This window comes from Uloborus diversus, chromosome 9, assembly GCF_026930045.1.
Source record: "Uloborus diversus isolate 005 chromosome 9, Udiv.v.3.1, whole genome shotgun sequence".
Taxonomy (NCBI): domain Eukaryota; kingdom Metazoa; phylum Arthropoda; class Arachnida; order Araneae; family Uloboridae; genus Uloborus; species Uloborus diversus.
Genome location: NC_072739.1, coordinates 107,869,962 through 107,891,009, shown reverse-complemented (window position 1 = coordinate 107,891,009; position 21,048 = coordinate 107,869,962). Strand labels below are relative to the sequence as shown.

General features: G+C 34.0%; 1 protein-coding gene across 1 annotated transcript; it reads right to left on the bottom strand.

Moving 5' to 3' along the window:
* Positions 1-309: 309 nt before the first annotated feature.
* On the bottom strand, positions 310-20,703 carry LOC129230428 (acetoacetyl-CoA synthetase-like). Its single transcript, XM_054864827.1, has 7 exons — positions 20,700-20,703; positions 17,774-17,887; positions 14,088-14,213; positions 12,337-12,406; positions 3,923-3,981; positions 2,725-2,927; positions 310-454 (listed from the first exon to the last, which is right to left on the bottom strand). Exons 1-7 carry the CDS (start codon positions 20,701-20,703, stop codon positions 320-322), a joined length of 711 nt encoding a protein of 236 aa, XP_054720802.1. The 3' UTR covers positions 310-319.
* Between the last annotated feature and the right edge of the window lie 345 nt (positions 20,704-21,048).

Below are 21,048 nucleotides of genomic sequence, written 5' to 3'. Positions count from 1 at the left end.
GCTTGGTTGCTATCTTGTATTGGTAAAACGTGAATTTGCCAGAAACATATTTAAAAAAAATAATTTTAACACCATCTTTGGCTTTACTTCAATGTTTTGTAAAAAATAGAGCTTCCTGAATCACAGCTGTATGATTTTTAAATACAAACAGTTGATATATATGATAAATAACGAAAAAAACTGAACACAAATAAAGTTCAGTAACAAGTCTAACAGTAAAACACAAAACATTTAATGTTTCTATGATTTGTTGCACATTCAAGTTGAAATATTTTCAGAAATTGTATATGGGGTGTATTGGATGGAAAATAATGATGCTTCAGAATCCGGAAAGCTCTGGAAAATTGAAAAAATTCTGTAAGCATTCTGGATTGATAACAGTTTCTGCACTGTACTTTCGTCCATTGATAATATTCTTAACGACGATTTCCATTTTTTTTCCATTGAGGTTGTACTGTGAAATAAAAATAAATTTGGCATTAAATCATGATGCAGGGAGATTATAATTTAAGTTAGAGATTTAAAACGCTGTAATTTTAAAACTTCAGGTAAAATTGATTTGATATTTAATCAGGACGATCGAGAGGTTATTGGATTTCGTTTGGCAAGAAAAAAGAATGCTTGCAAAATTTGCCGACAGATGGCGCTGTCAAGATAATGTAAAGAGAAAGTCCTAAAAATTTGTCAAACACGGAAATGTTGTTAGCCAAAATGTTGCTACAAATTCAATGGGTTTACGAAAAATGTTATGAAAAAGATAAAATGTCATGTTGAGAGCGTAAATAGTGATAGTGCAGAAAAGGAATAGAGGAGATTTATGAAATTATCACCATACGCATGAGTAAAACATTAGCTGATTGACATGCCCTCATCTAGTTCCGATAATCACCGGAAGCTCAAAATGTCACGGAATATAGAGATGACGTTTGAGACGTCTGAGAGAGTGCCTTTTAGTATAGTGCCTCTTTCTAGGCACTATAAACTTAGCCTCTGGCGCATTCTCGATTGGAAGCTCTTCGGTTGGGACTAAGGCCCCTATAGTGGAGGAGCCGACGCATCCGCCATTTTGGAGCAAACTTGATCCAGTACTTCGTAGCGATAGCATTGCTGCCGATGTTTACATTTCTTTGGCATGTGTTAAATTGAGTCAAATGGGTAGTTGTTCGGCTGTTAATTGTGTAAACAGCTCGAAAAAAGGATTTCAGCTCTTCAGATTTCCAGCAGAGGCAGAAAGAAAAAAGAAATGGATAAATAATAGCCCGCGAAGTGACTGGCAGCCTAGAAACGACGCCAACTGTTTCCAAAATTTCGCCAATCTTCACCTTCGCTCTCCCACTCTCTCGTTCTCCGTTTGGCGAATGATTGCCAATAAAGGTAGCTTTCCCTGTTATACGCTTGCTTCAAAATGGCGGATGCGTCGGCCTTTCCAATTATAGGGGCTCTAGTTGGGACATGGCTTGTTATTGGTCGCAGAAGATGTTTTTCGGATGTAAGGAGGAGGTGGCTCCATCTAACAAAGGTACCGGATTGGCTAGCCAAGGGCTCTTAAAAGAAAAAAAAATTAAAATTTTAAAATGTTAGTAAAGTAAAGTTTCACAGCAAGGTGGAAGGAATAACGCTAATTCTATAAATCTGTTTCGCATGTTGCGTGTTAGAAATCAGCGTACCTCCACAAAAACAATAGTACTGGCACACTTTGGAACTTTTTCCCCTTTAACTCCCCTCCCCCCCACAAAAAAAATTTCAAAAAATCCGACGGCTTCACGATTGTTCTGGAGAAATATCAAATCGTTCTGATTAGTATTTTTTCATACTAGAGCTTTCGTTTTAAAATCGTGCTTTTATTAGAACCACCATGCATTTCAATATTTTTAGATTTCAATCATGTATAAGTTACGTGGAATAGAAGAAAGCTATATGAAACAATATAAAATGCCATCTCATCAATAATTAAAAAAAATATAGGAAATTAATTCTACTTGAAACTTGTATCGAAAACAATAACGAAAAAGTACTATTACAATTAATATAAACTAATTTTGGAGCACTTACAAATTAAGACTTCAATAGAACATCATCAATATTTAAAATGTTAGAAGTTTAATAAAATTTATGTTCGTTGTATGGTTTACCCTTGGTTGACATACCACCAGTGAGTGTCCGCAACGTGAGATAAATTTACTTTACCTACCAGTTTGTTGGCACTCTCAGCTTCCATGAGATGACATCCGCCTCCAGCTCAGTTTTTCCAGTCACTAATCCAGACTGATGAGTTCCAATAAGAACAAAACTGAAGTCTCTGGATGTGATAACCGGGCTGCCTGGTATATTGCATGTGGTTCTGGGGCCTCAACCCTGGCTTAAGAGCGCTAGCTCTCTGCGAATTGCTCGTTTTTTTTTTTTTTTTTTTTTTTTTTTTTTTGCCACGTTAGAAATGGTTAAGGTTTATTTTTCAAATTTATTTAGATTGTAAGCAAATTTCGAAACTTCGCAGCTTATTTCCGGGCAATGTTCCAAGATTTCACTGGTTTCCTGTAAAAATTAAGTTTGTTTTCATAAACGTATCATGAATTGCTTCTAATGCACACAGATCACTATATTGAAAAATCTTTTTAGCTACCAGAGTCGAAACATTCTCGACGTTTTTCTCAAGTGGCTTGACTTCAGCTCATGCTATAAAATTTTAAACTACACTCTAAAACTTTGATAACAATTTGTTTATACCGGTATATCTGCAGTTTCAATTATTATCTCTGGCACATGTCTAGAAGACAGCTCTCTGGAAATCATTGCTCTAAGTTTGTCGACGAGTATCTGATCACAGCAATGGCCGCTCTTCATTTTCAGAAACAAGACAGCCCTTTCAACTCCCTTTGCAGAATATTGAGAAACACAAAGGCTGTCACGAACTTCAGGAAATTTATCAACTGAAAAGGAATGAGAAATGACAATTACTGACAAGTAAATAAATTTGATAGGAACATTTTACTACAAACACTTTTTCGAGAACCTTTCTCGTAATTCAAGAGGGGGGGGGGGGGTGTTGCGTATTGACATCTATATCACCACATTACAGTGAAACTCAAACCGTTGCGCTTGACGAACACTTGTGTCGATAACATTTTCCTCCTTACAACTGAAAAATAACCCTAGAGTTCTCTAGTTCTATTATTCGTAGACCTCTAGTTCAATTATTTTTCTATACTTGGAACCTGATTAAACAGAGCGAGCGTTCTGTATAAAAAGCCTGGTTACCGGGGACTTTTGTAAATTTAAAAAAAAAAAAGCTTACATTCATGAGCATATATTGTTAATTAATGTTTATTTAATGTGTGTCTTGCTTTTGATAAGACGTTTACTACTTCAGAAAAATTTGAACTTATTTCAATTTTTTTTTCTATGCTTAATATCGCTAGTGCATTTAAGCGTTCTGCACACATGCGTCACAACAGATAATTCCTTGCAAGTATTTATGTGCTGATAAGAGAGCTCAGCACTTGCTGAAGTAACTGGCCGCGCAAATGATTCTTTTTCTATCGCAGTTAATATAAGGGCTCTGGAGTCTGAGTCGAAGTCGTGGAGTCAGAGTCGGACTGTTTTTGAGGGTGAAAGAGTCAGAGTCGGAAGTCGAAGACTTCAAAATTACAAGTGTCGGAGTCGAAGTCAGTCATTTTCCCTCTGAGTCCATCTGCCATGGCTGCGAAGTCAGACAGATTTTGAGGTGAAGGAGTCGGAGTCGAAAGCTCTAAAACTCTAGGAATGCGAGTCGGAGCCGGAATCGGGTATTTTCTTTCTGACTCCGCAGCCCTGGTTTGCACATTCAGGAATAACTCGTTATAATTATTTTTCGTATTTTGCAGCTTGTCTTGGGCGCTTTATGTCAATCAATTAATAAAATTTTAATTCACAGAATTTATATTACCAATATCATAAATTTCAGAACTTCCAAACCTGCAACCACCGGGTTTTAAAGTGTCATCACTAAAAAGGAAGGGAAATGATTAGGTCAAACGTTAGGTTTTAAAACAAAACTTCAAATTACAGTTTATGCCTTGAATTGAACATTATATTGTTTTAATTACTCACACACATTTATATTTATATTATGTAACAACATTATTCCAGATAATATTTTCATTTATGAAATGCACACAATAGTATGAAATGTACAAATAAATTTTTTTTCAGTTTGAATTAATAATTTTTAGAGTAAACAGTAGCATTACATTTTTTTTTTACCTGGACTTTGAATATCTGACGAAAGTTTTCCAAAATAAAGCGAAATCTTTATATATTAATAGGCAATTCGCATTCTTTCGGTACCGATCTCTCCTCTGTTTGTGAACCGATTTCCTTCATTCTTTTTTTATTCGGTAGATATTGCCGAGTTTTAGTGTCATCAATAAAAAGTTTTGAAATCGAACGCTAATTAACGGATATATTAATAAAAAACGCATTTTCGTCCTAAATGGCTCTTTCTACGCGAACGGATGGTCTAATTTTTTCGAATTTGATATGGTTGGAAAGGTCTTTAAAAAACACTCCTAATGAAAAAAATTGTCAGAGCGCTCAAGGTCCAATAACCTAAATCCACTAGAAAAAAAAGTTATAAGCATTTTTTAGTTAGCGAAACTCAAACATTTTATCTCTTTTCCATTGTTGAAATTCATTGTTGGAAGCGTGAAACATTAAGTTTCAATTCATTTTTTAAACCACTTTTTCTACACGAAAAATACATTTTAATGCTTCGAGCTTGGTATGGTTGGAAAGCCCGTGCAAAATACTTTAAAACACGTTCTACTCGGTTTACCGTTCGAAAACGCCAAACCGCTACGATAACTAGAAAATGAGCTAGAAGCGATTAAAAGTTAGTGAAAATTCATTTTTATTTGCTTTTTCACGCGACATTGTCAGCGTGAATAAATTGCTGGATAATGTTGTGGTGTTGCCATTCCACGCTTGAGCATAAAGAAATGAAATTCTTGCGTTTCTTTTTATTATTGAGGTTTTTTGGGTAACTATGGGCATTTAAAATATTTTCATTTTGATTATGTTTTCGCGATTTAAACAAATCATTTTACGGTGTGACGGAGGACTTTCAGTTTCAACAAAATTACCTTCTTAAAAAAAAAAAAAAAAAAAAAAAAAAAAAAAACAGCTCACAATAACTCACAATAATACCTGCATTTGCTATCACCAGCAAGAGACATCAAGGTGAAACTTTTGATAAAATTGGCGTATTATTACGACATCCAGTGCTTTCGCATGGACAATTTTTGTTGCCGCGAGTCGAGTCCGTTTATTTGACTGTTGGAAATTTTATATTTAACGGCAAAGGTTATGCTTACTAAAATATTGTTTATACAGAAGTTTTACGTATTAAAGGAATTTTTAGGTATCATTTCATTTAGGAAGACTTTTAGAATTGTGAAATTGGCGAACCTTATCCATTGGGATCAAATTTTTGACACCAATGCCAGTGCGAGAAATATTTATCTTTTTCATTCGTAAGAAACGAGTACAGAAATGTGTATTTGCAAGGAGCTGACTACGAATGAAGTCCCTCTTGAAGGCGGGGTTCACTAAATTGTAACCGTTCGTGGAAAATGTGACATCAAGCCTTTTTTGTAAGAACGTTTATTAAAAACAGTATGACATGTGGCAAAGGGAACAGGGGGTATGATGAAGTGTGAAACTTTGACAAAGGGGAGAGGGGTCAAAATTTTTGAAAAGTGCATTAGTCAGTTACTCCCTAAACGGTAAACAAATCAGAAAATATTTTAAAATAAAATTGCGCTATTATTGCGACGTCCAGTGTTTTTGAATGGACAATTTTTAATGTAGCAAATAGGATTCGTTCATTTGACTATTTGAAATTTTATATTTCTAATGGAAGAGGTCAAGGCAACTTATTCAATAAGAAGAAATGTTGTTCACGCAGAAGTCTTACATATAATCTGAGTTTTGCGGCATCATTTCATTCGGGAAGATTTCGATAATTTGGTTGTTTCCTTTATTCAAAAGTACTACTTTTAGTCACTGAAATTGATAGAATAAGCAAAAAAAAAAAAAAAAAGAAAAAAAAAATAGACCCAGAAAATACTTTTATTTTCCCAACAGTTGTTTTTAATTAATTTTTTAAATGTCCGATTTTTCAAACAAGGCGTGGTCTTGATGACGTCACAAATGATGCATTTTGGTGCATCTTTCTACCACGGTTCCACGTTATGATAATCAAACAGCGAATTAAAATTGCGTTCTACGCTTGCTTTCAACCATATCGTTGCCAATACAAGTGAGTAAAGATGGAAATTAATTATTTTGGTACGTGAATGGCAACACTGAATGGTATTTCATCATTTGTGATGTCATCGGGCAGAAACATAAACAACAAAAGCGCAACGATTCAAGTATTTTTTTAAAAATATTAAACTTAAACAAATTATTTTAAAAATGGTCATATCCCATGTTTCTAAGCATGCTCTACTTTTAAAATTTCGGAAACGACCCCATTGGGAAATTGTCGCTTTTCACCTACTGACGTCAAATTTTTTGGCACCAATTGCAGCGCGAGAATTATTTTTTCTTTGCATACGTAAACAAAGAGTAGAGAGAGTAGAGAAATATATACTTGCATACGGTTACCACAAAACGGGGACAGTCCACGAAAGAAGTTCCGCTTTAAGGTGAGGTTCACGAAAGAGTAACAGTTTGTGACAAGGGAGAGGAAAGAAATGACAAGAGGGACATAAAAAGGGAAGAATGTGACAAGCCTTTTTATAATAGCAACGTTTGTGAAAAACAGCGTGATATGTGACAAAGGGAAGATAGGGTATGATGAAGTGTGAAACTTTGTGACAAAGGGGGGAGAGGGTCTTAAATGTTGAAAAGTGTGATATCAGTTATGCACCGCCCCTTAATCATAAACAAATCTCAAAGATACTTTTTTTTTTAAAAATTGCACTATTGTTGCGACGTCCAGTGTTTTCCAATGGACGAAAAAATGTTGCCACGAATAGATTTCGTTCATTTGATACTTGGAAATTTATATTTCTAATGACGAAGAATCAATTTACTCAATAACAATAGACGTTTTATAAGTAATATTGTTCACACAGAAGTTTTACGTATAAACTGAGGTTTGATGCTTCATTTCATACGGGAAGATTTCGAAGATTGGATAATTTGCGATTTTTATCCATTGGCGTCAAATTTTTGTTTTCCAATGCCTGCGCGAAAAATGTTTTTCCTTTGCATACGTAAACAAAAGTAGGGAAATATCTATTTGCATAGGGTTAGTACAAACCAACATGGTATCGAAAATTAAATTATTCAAGCCAAGAGTTTGACGACCACACCAATATCTTAATGGAGTTGTTTTCTTCAGTAAAAAGTACTACTTTTAGTCGCTGAAATTGATAGAATAAGCAAAAGAAAAATAACGTGGAGCCAGAAAAAACTTTTATTTTCCCGACAGTTATTTTCTATTATTTTTTTAATGTTTGATTTTGGAAATAAAGCGTGGTCTTTATGACGTTACAAGTGAAGTACTTTGGTGCGTTACGCCATTGCCGCGCTAAATGTTTACGCTTTGCTGTCAACCGCGTTTCCAGGTTATGATAATTTGCGATGTGCGCTAATGGCATCAGTGAAAGGCATTTCATCGCTTTTGATGCCATGTGCAGAAGCGTAAAAAATGAATTTCAATCTGCGCACCGATAAAAATAATTGTTAAAAAATATTATTATTTTTTTCAAATTATTTAAAAAATGGTTAAAACCTATGTTTTTAAGCATGCTATTTCAAAAAAAAAATAACTTTTAAAATTTCCGAATGGGAAAATTTCTCTCATTACCGAAATATCCCCTTTCATTCATTTGTTTTGAGATTAACAGACAAAAAGCAAAATTGAAAAAAATTATTATTGTTTGGTATTGTGTGTACATATAAAAATTGTATGTTTCCAGATATGCAGTAAACATGGGTAAGAGTAGAAATTAAAATGTCGGGAAAAGTTAAATTTATACAAGTTTTTGCAAATATTCATTTATGAATATGGTCGAATTTCGACCACTGGGCGAACACTAGTCCTAGTTAAAAGACGATGGACAAGTTGAGCAAAAGCGTAAACATTTTTGACCCAAAGTAGAAAAAAAGTATTCGTTCGCGACGGACCCGATTTGGATAATCAGAAATTTGGATAATTGGATTTTTTCGAAAAAGAGGTATATTTTAATCAAGTATAATACATTACTGTATGTATGTTCAAAGTGAGAGAAAAAAACTTGTTTTCACAAACTTTTCATCTTAGACCTAGGACTCTAGAACTTTTCATCTTAGGCTACACGAAAAAAGTACTCATAAGGTACATTAAAAATTTCTGTGTGGAATGAAAGTACATACATAGCCAAGATTTATCACTTGGACTGCCAGGGCGGGTAAGGGACCGAGCTGGTTGGCGGGAGATCAAAGATTACCAATTTTTAGCAGGAAAACTTCAGATTTCTGCATAATAACTGCAGTTTTTCTGAAGGTAAAGTCTCAAATCTTTAAAATATCTGCAGAATTCTTCAAAACTTCTGCAAGTGAACTTCTGCAGATTTTGTGAGGAAAACGCAGCACATTTGGCTATTCCCGTTTAAAATTAGGCATTTTCGCGCAAAAAAAAATGTGATACTGATTTGATTACACTAGTTACATTGATGTGTTTAGATACAAGTATTTTAGTTACAGTTATGTCATGAGATTACCTTTGTGGGCGTGGAAGATGGCCGATGGCTGGTCTCTACTACGTGTCTTAGTACTCAGAAACTTTAGGAAGGGGTACTCCCCCCATAGAATAGTGCCCCCCCCCCCCCCAAATTTTGCTGCGCAAAACACTTCTCCCCCTAAAATAAGGAAACCCTAGAAAAATGTTAGTAAATCCACGTTCGAGAACCGCCATGAAACTTTTCAACTGCGCATTCTGTGTTATGAACCACTCCCTCCCTTTCCCGTATCCGCCGCCATTTTTGGGCACTAATGTTCTTTAGCCATTATTTTTGAAATAACGTGTTCGAATGTATTTCGAGATGGCCGATGGCTGATCTCTACTACGTGTCTTAATGTTCAGAAACATTAGGAAAGGGGTTCTCTCTCCCCCTAGAAAATGGTGACTCCCCTAAATTTTGCAGCCCCCCCCCCCTCCTTAAAAATAAGGAAACATTAGAAAAAGGACAATAAATCCTCGTTCGAGAACAGCCATGAAACTTTTTAACGGCACATTCTGCGTAATGAACCCCCCCCCCCCCCCGCCCTCCCTTCGCCGCCGTTTTTGGGCACTAATGTTCTTTAGCCATTATTATTGAAGTAACGTGCTCGAATGTTTTTCGAGATGGCCGATGGCTGATCTACGTATCTTAATATTCAGAAACTTTAGGGAGGGGTTCCCACCCCCTCCATAAAATGGTGACTCGATGCAAAATTTGTGTGAGTGGGGGAGTACACTTTTCTTAAGTTTCTGAATATTAAGGTACGTAGTAGAGATCGGCCATCGGCCACATCGAAAAACATTCGAGCACGTTATTTCAGTAATAATAGCTAAAGAGCATTAGTGCCCAAAAATGGCGGCGAAGACGGGGAAGGGACGTTCATGACGCAGAATGCGCAGTTGAAAAATTTAATGACGGTTCTCGGAGGTAGATTTACTCTCATTTTTCCGGGATTTCCTTTTTTTTGGGGGGGGGGGGGGGAGTGTGCCGCAAAATTTGGGGAGGCACCATTTTCTGGCGTGGATTATCCCTTCCTAAAGTTTCTGAATACTAAGACACGTAGTAGAGATCAGCCATGGGCCATCTTGAAAAACATTCGAGAACATTATTTCAATAATAATGGCTAACAAACATTAGTGCCCAAAAATGACGGGGAAGACGGGGGGAAAGGGGGGGGGTCATGATGCAGAATGCGCTGTTTTTATTTTTGAATCTGATTTTTTAACGTGCTTTTAGTCACTCTTTTAGAGAGTCTTTCTTTTTTGAGGAAGGGAAGGGAGAGGGAGGTTGCTATGCAACATTTGGGGGTGGGCGCCATTGGGGGGGGGAGAAGAAATCCCTGGCTTAAATGTCCAATGATTACTTCGTGCAAAAGAGATTAGCCGTCTACCATCTCCAAAATCATTCCAGCATTTTTTTCTAAAATCCATAGCTTAATCAGTGTCGCCCTTCATAATTCAAAATCACACGCCCCCCGCCCCTCATACAGATCACCCCTTGTTTTAAAAAACAGGAAGAAACTTTGCAACACGCCCACATTCGTAATCTCATGACATAACTGTAACTAAAATACATGTATCTAAGCATATCAATGTTACTAGTGTAATCAAATCAGTGCTACATTTTGGTTTGCGCGAAAATGCCTAATTTTTAACGGGAATAGCCAAATGTGCTGCGTTTTCCTCACAAAATCTGCAGAAGTTCACCTGTAAAAAGTTTGAAGAATTCTGCAGATACTTTAAAGATTTAAGGCTTTACCTTCAGAAAAAATTGCAGTTTTCATCCAGAAATCTGCAGTTTTCCCGCTGAAAATTGGTGATATTTGACCCCCCGCCAACCCGCCTGGCCCCTTACCCACCCTGGCAGACCAAGTGATAAATGTTTGCCTATGAATGTACATCATTCCATACAGAAATTTTTAATGTGCCTTATGAGTACTTTTTTTATGTAGCCAGATCTTAGTCTATCTTTTTTTGTGTATTTCATCCATGCTTAATAATTTTGTCTTGCCAGGAAAAACTTTTGCTGGGACATCCGACACGTAACTACAAAGCATATTTTGTCGCGCCGTGTATTTGGACTTACCTTACATATTTTAAAGATTTGAATCAACAGAGTAAAACGAAAAAAAAGGTAAATGTTTACCCATGTGCAGAAATAAGCATTTATAAGACATAATACAAGAAATAATAATGTCAAAAAGCTCATATTGCAGATCACTGCAGACACGTGTTTCGGCACGAGCTTATGGATTTTCATCCATAAACTCATTTCTTTTACGTTGAAAAAGGCGTACCTTGTAATGCTAGAACACATTTCAGCAGTAATCTGCAATTTGGGATTTTTGTCATTGGTCTTTCTTATTTTACTTTTCTTGCAGAAAGATACTTATTGAACTGATAAATAAGACGTGTATGCGGATTACAATCAACACTTTTTCAATATGAAAACATTTTAACTTTCGGACGCGAATTATCATTTTTAACACGCTTTTATTAGCTTCACCTGTATGTATGTATGTATGTATGTACGTATGTATCTTGTAACGGAATCTTGCAGCTCAAATTTCGCCCACTTCCTGCGATCGGATTCTTTTGAAATTTAGCACGCGACCTCAGACCCGATGACAATGCAATATTCTAAAATCAAATTAATTAATTAACTCTTTTAATTGTTAGTTTTCTCCAATTTTAATCAATATTTTGGCCTAAATCCAACAATGTGAAAAAGGAAAAATTTTAAAAAATACATTAAAAACTGCTCGCAAAAATTATTTAAAAATATCTACAAAAACCTTTAATTTTTCTGCATCAGACAAAATTTGTTCCAATGTTCCAAGGTAATTAGAACATTAAATATAATTGTTTTTAACTAATTTCATGCCAAAATTTGGGTGAGCCTTCAATTGGAAATTCATTGCCGATCAGACCATTGTTGAACAAAACTTTTATTCAAATGCATCTCAAATTTTCAAAGTAATATAAATATGATTTCCGCAAACATACATCGATGACTCACAGTAGCTTTCCATCGGAGTGCCTTTGTCTTAACTTTAAAATATTACCTCGCACTCGTTTCATAAATAACTTCGTCAATTCTGGATAAATATTTCAACTGTAGACTAAAAAACAGGAAAATAAAATAATAGTTTAAGAAATTAAAAAAAAAAAAAAACACGCTTTCGTAGCAAAATGAACTAAAAAAGTGAAAAATAATCTTTGGATGATAGTAGTTGACCAATCACTTAATTTTAATGTAATACGAAAAAGCGTGAGGGGCTTCTTATCAGTTGTCTTGAATTTCTTCCATTTGTTGTCCAAGCAAAAATGTGAATAGACAGCACCCCACGCTTTTTCGTGTTACATTAAAATTGAGTGATTGGTCAACTACTATCATCCAAAGATTATTTTTCACTTTTTAGTTCATTTTGCTACGAAAGCGTGTTTTTTTTTAGTTTTTTAAACTATTATTTTATTTTAATAAAAAGGGCAGCTGCATTACGTCCGTAGCTTTTTTTTCTAAGTATGAACGATTAACTTCAACCGCTTTCGACAAAGTTTAAATATTGATTAAAGTTATTACTTACCTTCTGCCACAAATGACAAAACCTTTTGTCACTGGATTAATCATACCTAAATCGCCCATGGAAAATTTTCCTGAAATATTTATTAATTTTTTTATCTAAGTATATTAATTTGACGGCGTTATGGAAAAATGAGTTAACCAACAAAAATAATGCAAAAAATATTTAAGCCAAATTTTGTATTACTATGTCATCTATAGAACAAAATGCCGACCGACTTCCAAGAGATGTGGCATTCATATTCAACCTTAAACTCAATTTACTCAAAAGTCCTGTTTAGTGGATTGACCCATTTTTACACAACACCATCCAATTAGGGATGAGTATTGATCAAAAACTGTTTGGCAGTAAAGGAAAAAGACCATTAACATTGCCTTCAGCTTCCGCAAGTTAAACAGACATCAATTTTCTCGTGTTTTAGCTTGTTGAAGAGGCGCGGTATTTGACCAATAGTAACCATTCACTTCTTCATTTGGACTACAGCTCACAAAAGCAACTTTTCATCAAGATTGGTTAGAGCTAACAAAATTTTACTGCAACTATCTTGTAGGTAATAACTTTCACTATTGTAATAATGTTTCTACAAACTGGTAACCACCCCTTTCTCCAATAAGATGGCTGCATCTAAACTTTGCTTGATCTAAGTAATTTCTTGGAGAAACATTGAAGTTTATTTTAAAGAGGAACAAGGAAAGTTAGTCCCAACTAAGTTCCTCCAACAGATTCGATCAGACACTACAGTTCTGATCACATCACTTCACATTGTTAACATTGTGATCAGTTCATATTGTTAAAATTAAAGCTATTATTTACTACCAAGAAATTGTTTCAATCAAGCAAATTTCGCTGCAATCATCTTATTGATGATAAGTTTCACCATTGTAATGCTGTTTCTACAAACTGGTGATCGCCCAAAGCGCCATTACATTTGTAAAACCTATCTGCAACAAGATGGCTGCAGCTAATTTTTTCTTGATTTGAGCAATTTCTTGGTGACACATTGAACAATATTTTTTTAGAATGTACAACAGGAAACTAGTTACCTCCAACACATCCAAACAGACGCTACATTCCGCCAATGATTAAATTTTTCAGGTTGTAGTACGATTAAGTGTTGAGCTAACTATTCCACCAAGTGAAAATCCTCCACCTCAGAATTATCAAATGTTAATTCACGGATTAAAATTAATCGTTAGAAAATTTTGGCGTCTGAGTCACTATCAGTCAGCGTTTAAACTAATAGATAGCGTTTATTAAATTCAAAAATGAATTTAGACAACCGAACATTGTATAAAAACAGAACGAAACACAAAATAAAGACACAATGAAACTGATATTTCCCAAATAGAATGAATAGAAAATGTATCTTTAATACTAAAAATAAAATAATAATAATAAAAGTATAAGGGAGGGAAAAAATGAACCAAATAAATGCGTAAAACCTTTTTTTTTTCTAAATAATAAAAATGCAGGAAACAATCGCAATGTAATTCCTATCTTTAGGGAGAGATTTACAGCAATTTCTAACGATTGCCGGTTTTTTAATTGGTAGTTAGATACATTACTAATTAAAAGCAGCAATCCACCTTACCGCAACATATGCTTAGAACCACAGAGTTCTCTGTCTCTTAAACTGAGATGAGCACAGTAGGCCTTGGCTCCCATGAGCTATTGTGCCAATTTGTTTAGTTTAGATAGATACATTTAAAACAAAAATAAATGCATGAAGAGTGAGTAATTTTGCTTACACTTACCAGGAAATTTACTAAAATAAGTTTCTTTAAATCGGGAGCCATCTTCGTCTTCCCAAATTCCTACTGGTAAGGAAGGAATAGGTTTAATGACAACCATGTCTCCTGCTTCACCCATTAAAGGCTTCCCTATAAAGCAAAAAACAATTTTACTCGTACATAAACCTTAATTTTAAAAGTAAACACAAATATCAGCAGAAAGGTAAATCCATATGTAATCATTTAGGCCATGACACCCACTATCTCCAATTTCATTCAAATTTATTTTATATGTAGACTGTTTGGAACTGATTATGAAATTATAAATTATATTGAGAATGATGAAGCGGTTGAAACGTTATGAGCCTTCAAATATGTACATTTTTTTGCCGCAGATGGTTTACTTCTTTTTCTCTTCACAACACCTCTCTTCAACTGCAGCAAATATATGTGGACAGGTACCTTTCAGTTTGTTTAAACATCTGGTGATAAAATTTAGTTGGTATGTTCAGAACAGTTTTTTTTAACATAAAATTTTTAATGCTTCAAAATAATTAAGTAATTTTTTTTGTATTGTTCAAGAAATTTTCAACGATAGCAAATGCCTTAAGGCAGATGTTTTTCTTCATTAAGATCATTCAATACAAAACCTTGACTGATGACTGAGGGTTAACACTAGAAAGACGGCGTTTTGCGTATACCTAGAAAGACGAGCAGCGGTCATTTTGACCGCCATACTTAAAATAATAGAAATTTCCTCCTTTTGGGATTTTCAGCCATAGAAAAGATTTGTTTCATAATATCAAAGCTTAATTTAACAATTTAATCCTAATATAGTCTGCAAATAAGTCTCAGATAGCTTTTTTTAATTTTACGTTCGATCAAGTGAAATACACATGCTTTACACAATTGGCATTGAGAAAGAGGAAATTTGTACAAAAAGAGGAAATTTTCTTAGCATGTAATAACTAACAAGTACTATAATCAACCATGCATGTGTTTGATTTAAAAAATATCTTAATATCGCAAGATACCGTACATTACTATCTTTTACAGTATTTCGAAATACTTATGTTATCACGTCACCTGTATATTAGTCATTAACAGTTTTTTGTTTGGAAGTTAGAACAAATGCTCGTAGTTTTAGTTCCGCATAATTTAATTTCACACTATTTTAATCTTTTTCCTGAGGTACTTACTTATTTATATGCAGCAAAATTGATCAGTGGGGATGACTTGGCGGAAATTGAAGAAATAGGAGTTCTGTTTTTAAAATTTTCTCCTTTTTTTTCGGCGTCGGACCCTTTTCACTCTTTCTTTCACTACTTTTTAAATTTTGAGCATCAGTTTTTATTAGCGAGGTTTCTTCTCATTCTAACTCAGAAGAACAATCCTTTTCTTCAAATCTAGGCTCCGAAAAATATTCGCAATAATCTCATGAAAGCATACTATTCTCATCGCTAGAAATATATTTCTCTTCAGATAAGTCAGACTGTTCATTCAAACCATAATCTGTTTTAGATACAAATCTGCAACAGTTTCAGGAGTTAATGTTCCTATAAGTTTTGCTTGTCAACGGCTCATCTCGACATCATGAAGATAATTATGTGACTGAGCACTTCATTATCACCGAAGAAAATAAACGTCAATGCTTCAAGCAAAGCACATGTTTTGGTGCACAAAACAATTCCAGCAAACATTTTTGTAATTTACCTGTTTATATTTACTTTTTTTTAGACCCAAAGTAATTTCACGTGTCCAGTCACATGCTTTTCAAATTTACCTTTCCCAACTTTGCCCCCTGTGCAGATAGCAGAAAACTGAAACCATGCAACCAGCAGGTGTTTCGCATTTTCCTAACAGTTCAAAGAATTAAACCTGACCAGCAGGTACTACTCAAGCTCAAAAGAACATTACTCACCCTGACAACTAACAATAGTCCATAGTACACACAACTGATAAGCGAAAAAAGAAGAAAACGGATGCATAAAGAAAGGTTCACTTAGCGGTCAAAATGACCGTAGTCAGTCTTTCTAGGTATAAACATTTATAGCGACTATAATAATAATCCTAAAAGGAAAAAAATTACTGTTGTAAAATCTTAATAAATAGTTAGGAAAAGTCAATGAAGGAAAAAGAGTTTGAAAATTAAACGCAGCAAATATGAGCATTTGAAAATCGTTTGCGGTCAAAATGACCGCTTCCGTCTTTCTAGTGTTAAGCAGCCATATTTAAATTATTTGCTAGAAGACAAATTTCTGCCTAGTCACATTCATTCCACAATTTGACAGATAATATTTGTATATTGCGAAGAAAGGTTGCTTTTACTTAAAATTTCACACGGAAAGTCCTTTTCAGTTTTAGTGTTAGACCTCTACTGAAGAAAAAGAATGTTATTACAGAAATTTACATCAAAGAAAGCGATGCAACAATTTATTTGCATCGTAGATCTCCTTCTTAATTTGGGTTGGAGCATGAAAGCTTTTTATTACTCCTTGTACAACTGATATTAATACAACAACACAGGACATTATATAATTGGAAATAACTTCCAAAACTGGAAAATTCTACTTTTAGAAGCTATAGCATTGCGACTTTAAGTTTTCAATTTTAAAAAATGTCCGGAGGAAAATCTCCAAACTCGATTATTTTAAGATCATCAAAGATCGTCTAAAATTTTCTCTTTGAAAACTTCAAATCCGAAAAGTTTTCGGAAGGGAGATTCAAATTCAAACCCCTTTCCTTTCCTTAGCGTCATCAAAGGAGGCCTACATTTGTGTTTTAAGAGTTCAATTCGGAAATATTTCCGTTGCAGGGTCTCTCAAGGGAGGGGAGCTCGCCCCATTGCCCCTCTCTTGTACCCTTCCTTGATGTGTCTCCTTTTCCCTGTAATGTAAATTTTTAAATAATTTTTAACAAGTTTCTAGCACTAAATCCTCATATTTGCGGACCGGCTTTTTCATATTAATATGTCTTACAGTCAAAAAGTTCAGAATGCAAAAATCTTTCGCAAAAAAATCTGCAGAGACGAAATGGTTGCTTCCAATCGTACCGAACTGATGTCCTTGACATAGCATAAGAATTTTTTCCCTTAACATAACAATCTCATCGAAGATATCGTCCTAATTGTCCCAAAAGTTAGATATAAATTTGATAAAAGTTATCCCCCACCCCTGAATTCGTTCTAGATCTATGTGTTATTAAGTATAAAGCTTGACAATGATTATAAATGTTACAAATAATGCTCTGACGGCTGATACAGTTTAATACATAATAAACTCCCAATTATCCGCGGAATAGGGTGGCACGGTAACTGCGGATAATCAGAATAATAGATAGGATACAATACTAGTGAATATACTAAAAGCTAAAACATATAAATAACATTCGCACATAGATTTAAATTGAAGCTAAAAACGAGAACATTGAATGTAAAAAACATATATGTAAAAGATAAAAACGAAAAATAGCAGTAAGATCATAAGTTTAAAAAGCATTTAATGACTATAATATTAGTACACATCTTACCTTTAAAATTAAAAAAAAGTCGGTTATTTGTAAGCCATTAAAAAATAAATAAATAAATAAATAAATTAAATAAAAATTGCGAAAAGACCCGTGGATAATCTGACCGTCGATAATCGTCGGTTGTTATTTTCTGGTTTTGTCTTATGCTTAAGTTATCTTTTTATTTGTTTACAAATACATACCTGACTCATCAAGAATTTGGATATCTATGCCTAATGAAGCGCATGTGATTTCTCCTCTATTTATTTTCAAAGTATGATCGAAAGTTATACACGAGGCCATAAATTCAGTTGAACCTAAAGAAAGATATTAATAAAAAAAATTACTTTGCTTATCAGTACAGCAGCATACTAATTTTTTTGTTTACGTTCACTTAGAATAAGTTACACTTGTTTCCCATACCATGAAACTTCCCTCAGTCGAAAGTAGTACTTTTTGTCACTGAAATTGATTGAATAAGCAAAAAAAAAAAAAAAAAAAAACATGGACTCAGAAAATACTTTTATTTTCCCAACAGTTATTTTTTAATTATTTTTTTTAAATGCCCGATTCTACAAACAAGGCGTGGTCTTTATGACGTCACAAATGATGCACTATGGCGCATCTTTCTACCGCATTTCCACGTTATGATAATCAAGAAGCGAATTACAATTGCGCTGTACGCTTGCTATCAACCATATCGTTGCCAATACACGTGATTAAAGATGCGAATTGATATTTTGGATCATGAATGGTAACACTGAAGGGCATTTTACCATTTGTGATGTCAATCGGGAGACGTGTTAAACGATAAAAGAGCACCGATTTAAGTAATTTTTTAAAAACATTAAACTTAAAGACATTATTTAAAAAAAGGTCAGATTCTATGTTTTTAAACATCTCTTTCAGAAAAAAATGCTTTTAAAATTTTGGAAACGACTCCATTAAGTTACGCTTGTTTCCCATACCATGAAACTGAGTTAATTTTGTGATAGTATTCTTGTTTCTATTTGTAACCTTAAGTTTTAAAGAGAGGATTGTTTGAAGTGTCACATTCCCTAATATCAAAGGAACTTCTAGTAACCTAACAGACGACAGATCAAAGGCGCAACTCTTAGTTTTGCAGATTATAACAGTAACATGATATGAAGGGTAACATAAGTTGATTTATAAGTGTATATCATAACATTGACTCTAATATGAAGCGCAAAATAAGTTTACTTCGTAAGAGCAGATCGTAACTATAACACCAATATGAAGCGTAACACAAGTTAAATTATAAGTGCAGATCATAAGAGTAACACCAATATAAAATATAAAATAAGTTTACTTATAAGTGCAGATCATAAGAGTAACACCAATATAAAATATGAAATAAGTTTACTTATAAGTGCAGATCATAACAGTAACACCAATACCAAATTTCAAATACCAAACCAAATTTCCAATACCAAAGTTTTATGTAAAAGAAGCAGTCAGAAACTTTGTACAACGATAAAAAAAAAACAACGTGTATGTATACATTAGAGTGTATCGAAAAAAAACCTTTTTTTTTCAAAATTCAATTAGTCAAGTTGATAAAAGTTGTCTCTACCGACCCACTAATTATATAAAAAAAACTTATCCTAATAAAAAATATTTAAGTGTCCCGCACGAGGCCTTAACTTTATATTTTTCTTCAAAAAATCAATTTTTTCCATTTTTTTTAATTGAAGAACAATGTTATAATTTTTTCAAGTTGAAAAACGTACACAGTAAAGTCGGAGAAAAATGTAAAAAGGAAAAAACACATCATGAACAATATATAGGCCTCCCGCATTTATTCTGACTAAACTTTCGTGATTTTCACAAAAAAAAAAAAAAAAAAAAAGCGTTTTAAAAAGCTATGTGGCTTGGTTAGAAACAGGGTTTCCAATCCCGAAATCCTTATCTGGAATCCTGTGGGATTCCGCATGGGCAAAATCCCGATTGAGAGCAAAATCCCGCAAGATTTCAAATCCCGCAAAGATTTTCTAATTTAAACCTTTTCCATCTTTTGCCACTCATAAAACGAATATTTTCACAAGCATAATTGAATCACCTTCCTCGTATTTATTTCTGAAAAAACAGCAAGTAAAACTTTGTGTCTGATATGATGAACGATGAAAATGAATTTGTATTCTTACTCGACGTTTCAGTTTCATACGTTCAGCAAATGAGAAAATACGTAAAAATTATAAACGTTTTCGAAAACCGTCCACTAAAATTTAAAACCCTGAAATTTTTGCTTTAGAAAAATTGCAGTACAGATTGTAAAATCATCGGGAGTAGCCAGAATACAATGTTGGGACGGTTCAGTAAGCTTAAGGAAAACAATCAAATTCTTTAACTTACGAAAAGTGCACAATAGTTTACTCCGAAGAAGAAAGCAATGAAAAACCTCTCATTATTTTTTTACTCTGACCAGTAGAAAGTGCTTGCCGATGTCTATGCCTCCGTGAAGCTGATATTATAAATGGGGGTGGTACCTTGAAAATTGTTTTGAATGAATTAGCTGACCAATCTACAATAGATTTGGCAAAGAGGCAACAGAAACTTGGATGAAACACAGGATGACTCGCAGTGCGTTGAGCAGCTCAAGTTTTTGAATGTCTCTTAAGAGGTAAAATTAGCGAAGTTATATAAGAACTTTTACTGAGACTGTGACTTGGTGAAACCAATCAGCGCTCAACCCCTGCTGTAATGAATCAAATACCCAGATACTATGACCAACGTTAATGTAGCTAATTTGGATACAGCAGTACACAAATCAAAGACATCGTATTTATCCGAAATTTGTTGTTCTTGAGCAAACGCCAAGCATGACTTCCAGAAGAAAAAAAAAATATTAGGAAAATTATTTGCGAAGGTCATGAGGTTTGTGGATATATTTTGCTAAATGTCCACAATTACCTAAACTCTGTAAAACTAACTGCTGTCGAGCCACAGCCTGCGTTTTTATCAATCACATTTCTTTTGGGAAAAAATCCCTTCCCATCCCATACGAAACGATGGGCACACTTTTGTGTACCAAACGATAGTTGCTTATTATCATGTGACTTTGAAGTACTCTACAAATGGTGCACTGAAAAAGCCTCCAGCTAAACTCACGCATACTTTTAGAGCTCTTGAAAAACAATAGTATGGAAAAAGCTTGAAATAATGTGATAATGCATATAATATTCTACATATGTTTCGGTGTTTGGTTTTTTATACTTTATTCTTGTAATAACATACTTCTATTGAATAAACTGAAAACGATGTTTAAATGATTATTTTATAACCCTTAATTTTTTAAACTTCACAAAACTAAACTTACAACATAATCAGAAAATAAATTCAAATAATATTTATTTTTTAAACATAAAGAAATGCATCAAAAATTTCTTATTACAAAAAAATTTCTTAACCAACATTTGCAAAAAAAAAAATCAAAAGCTAATCCATTTATCATATTTTT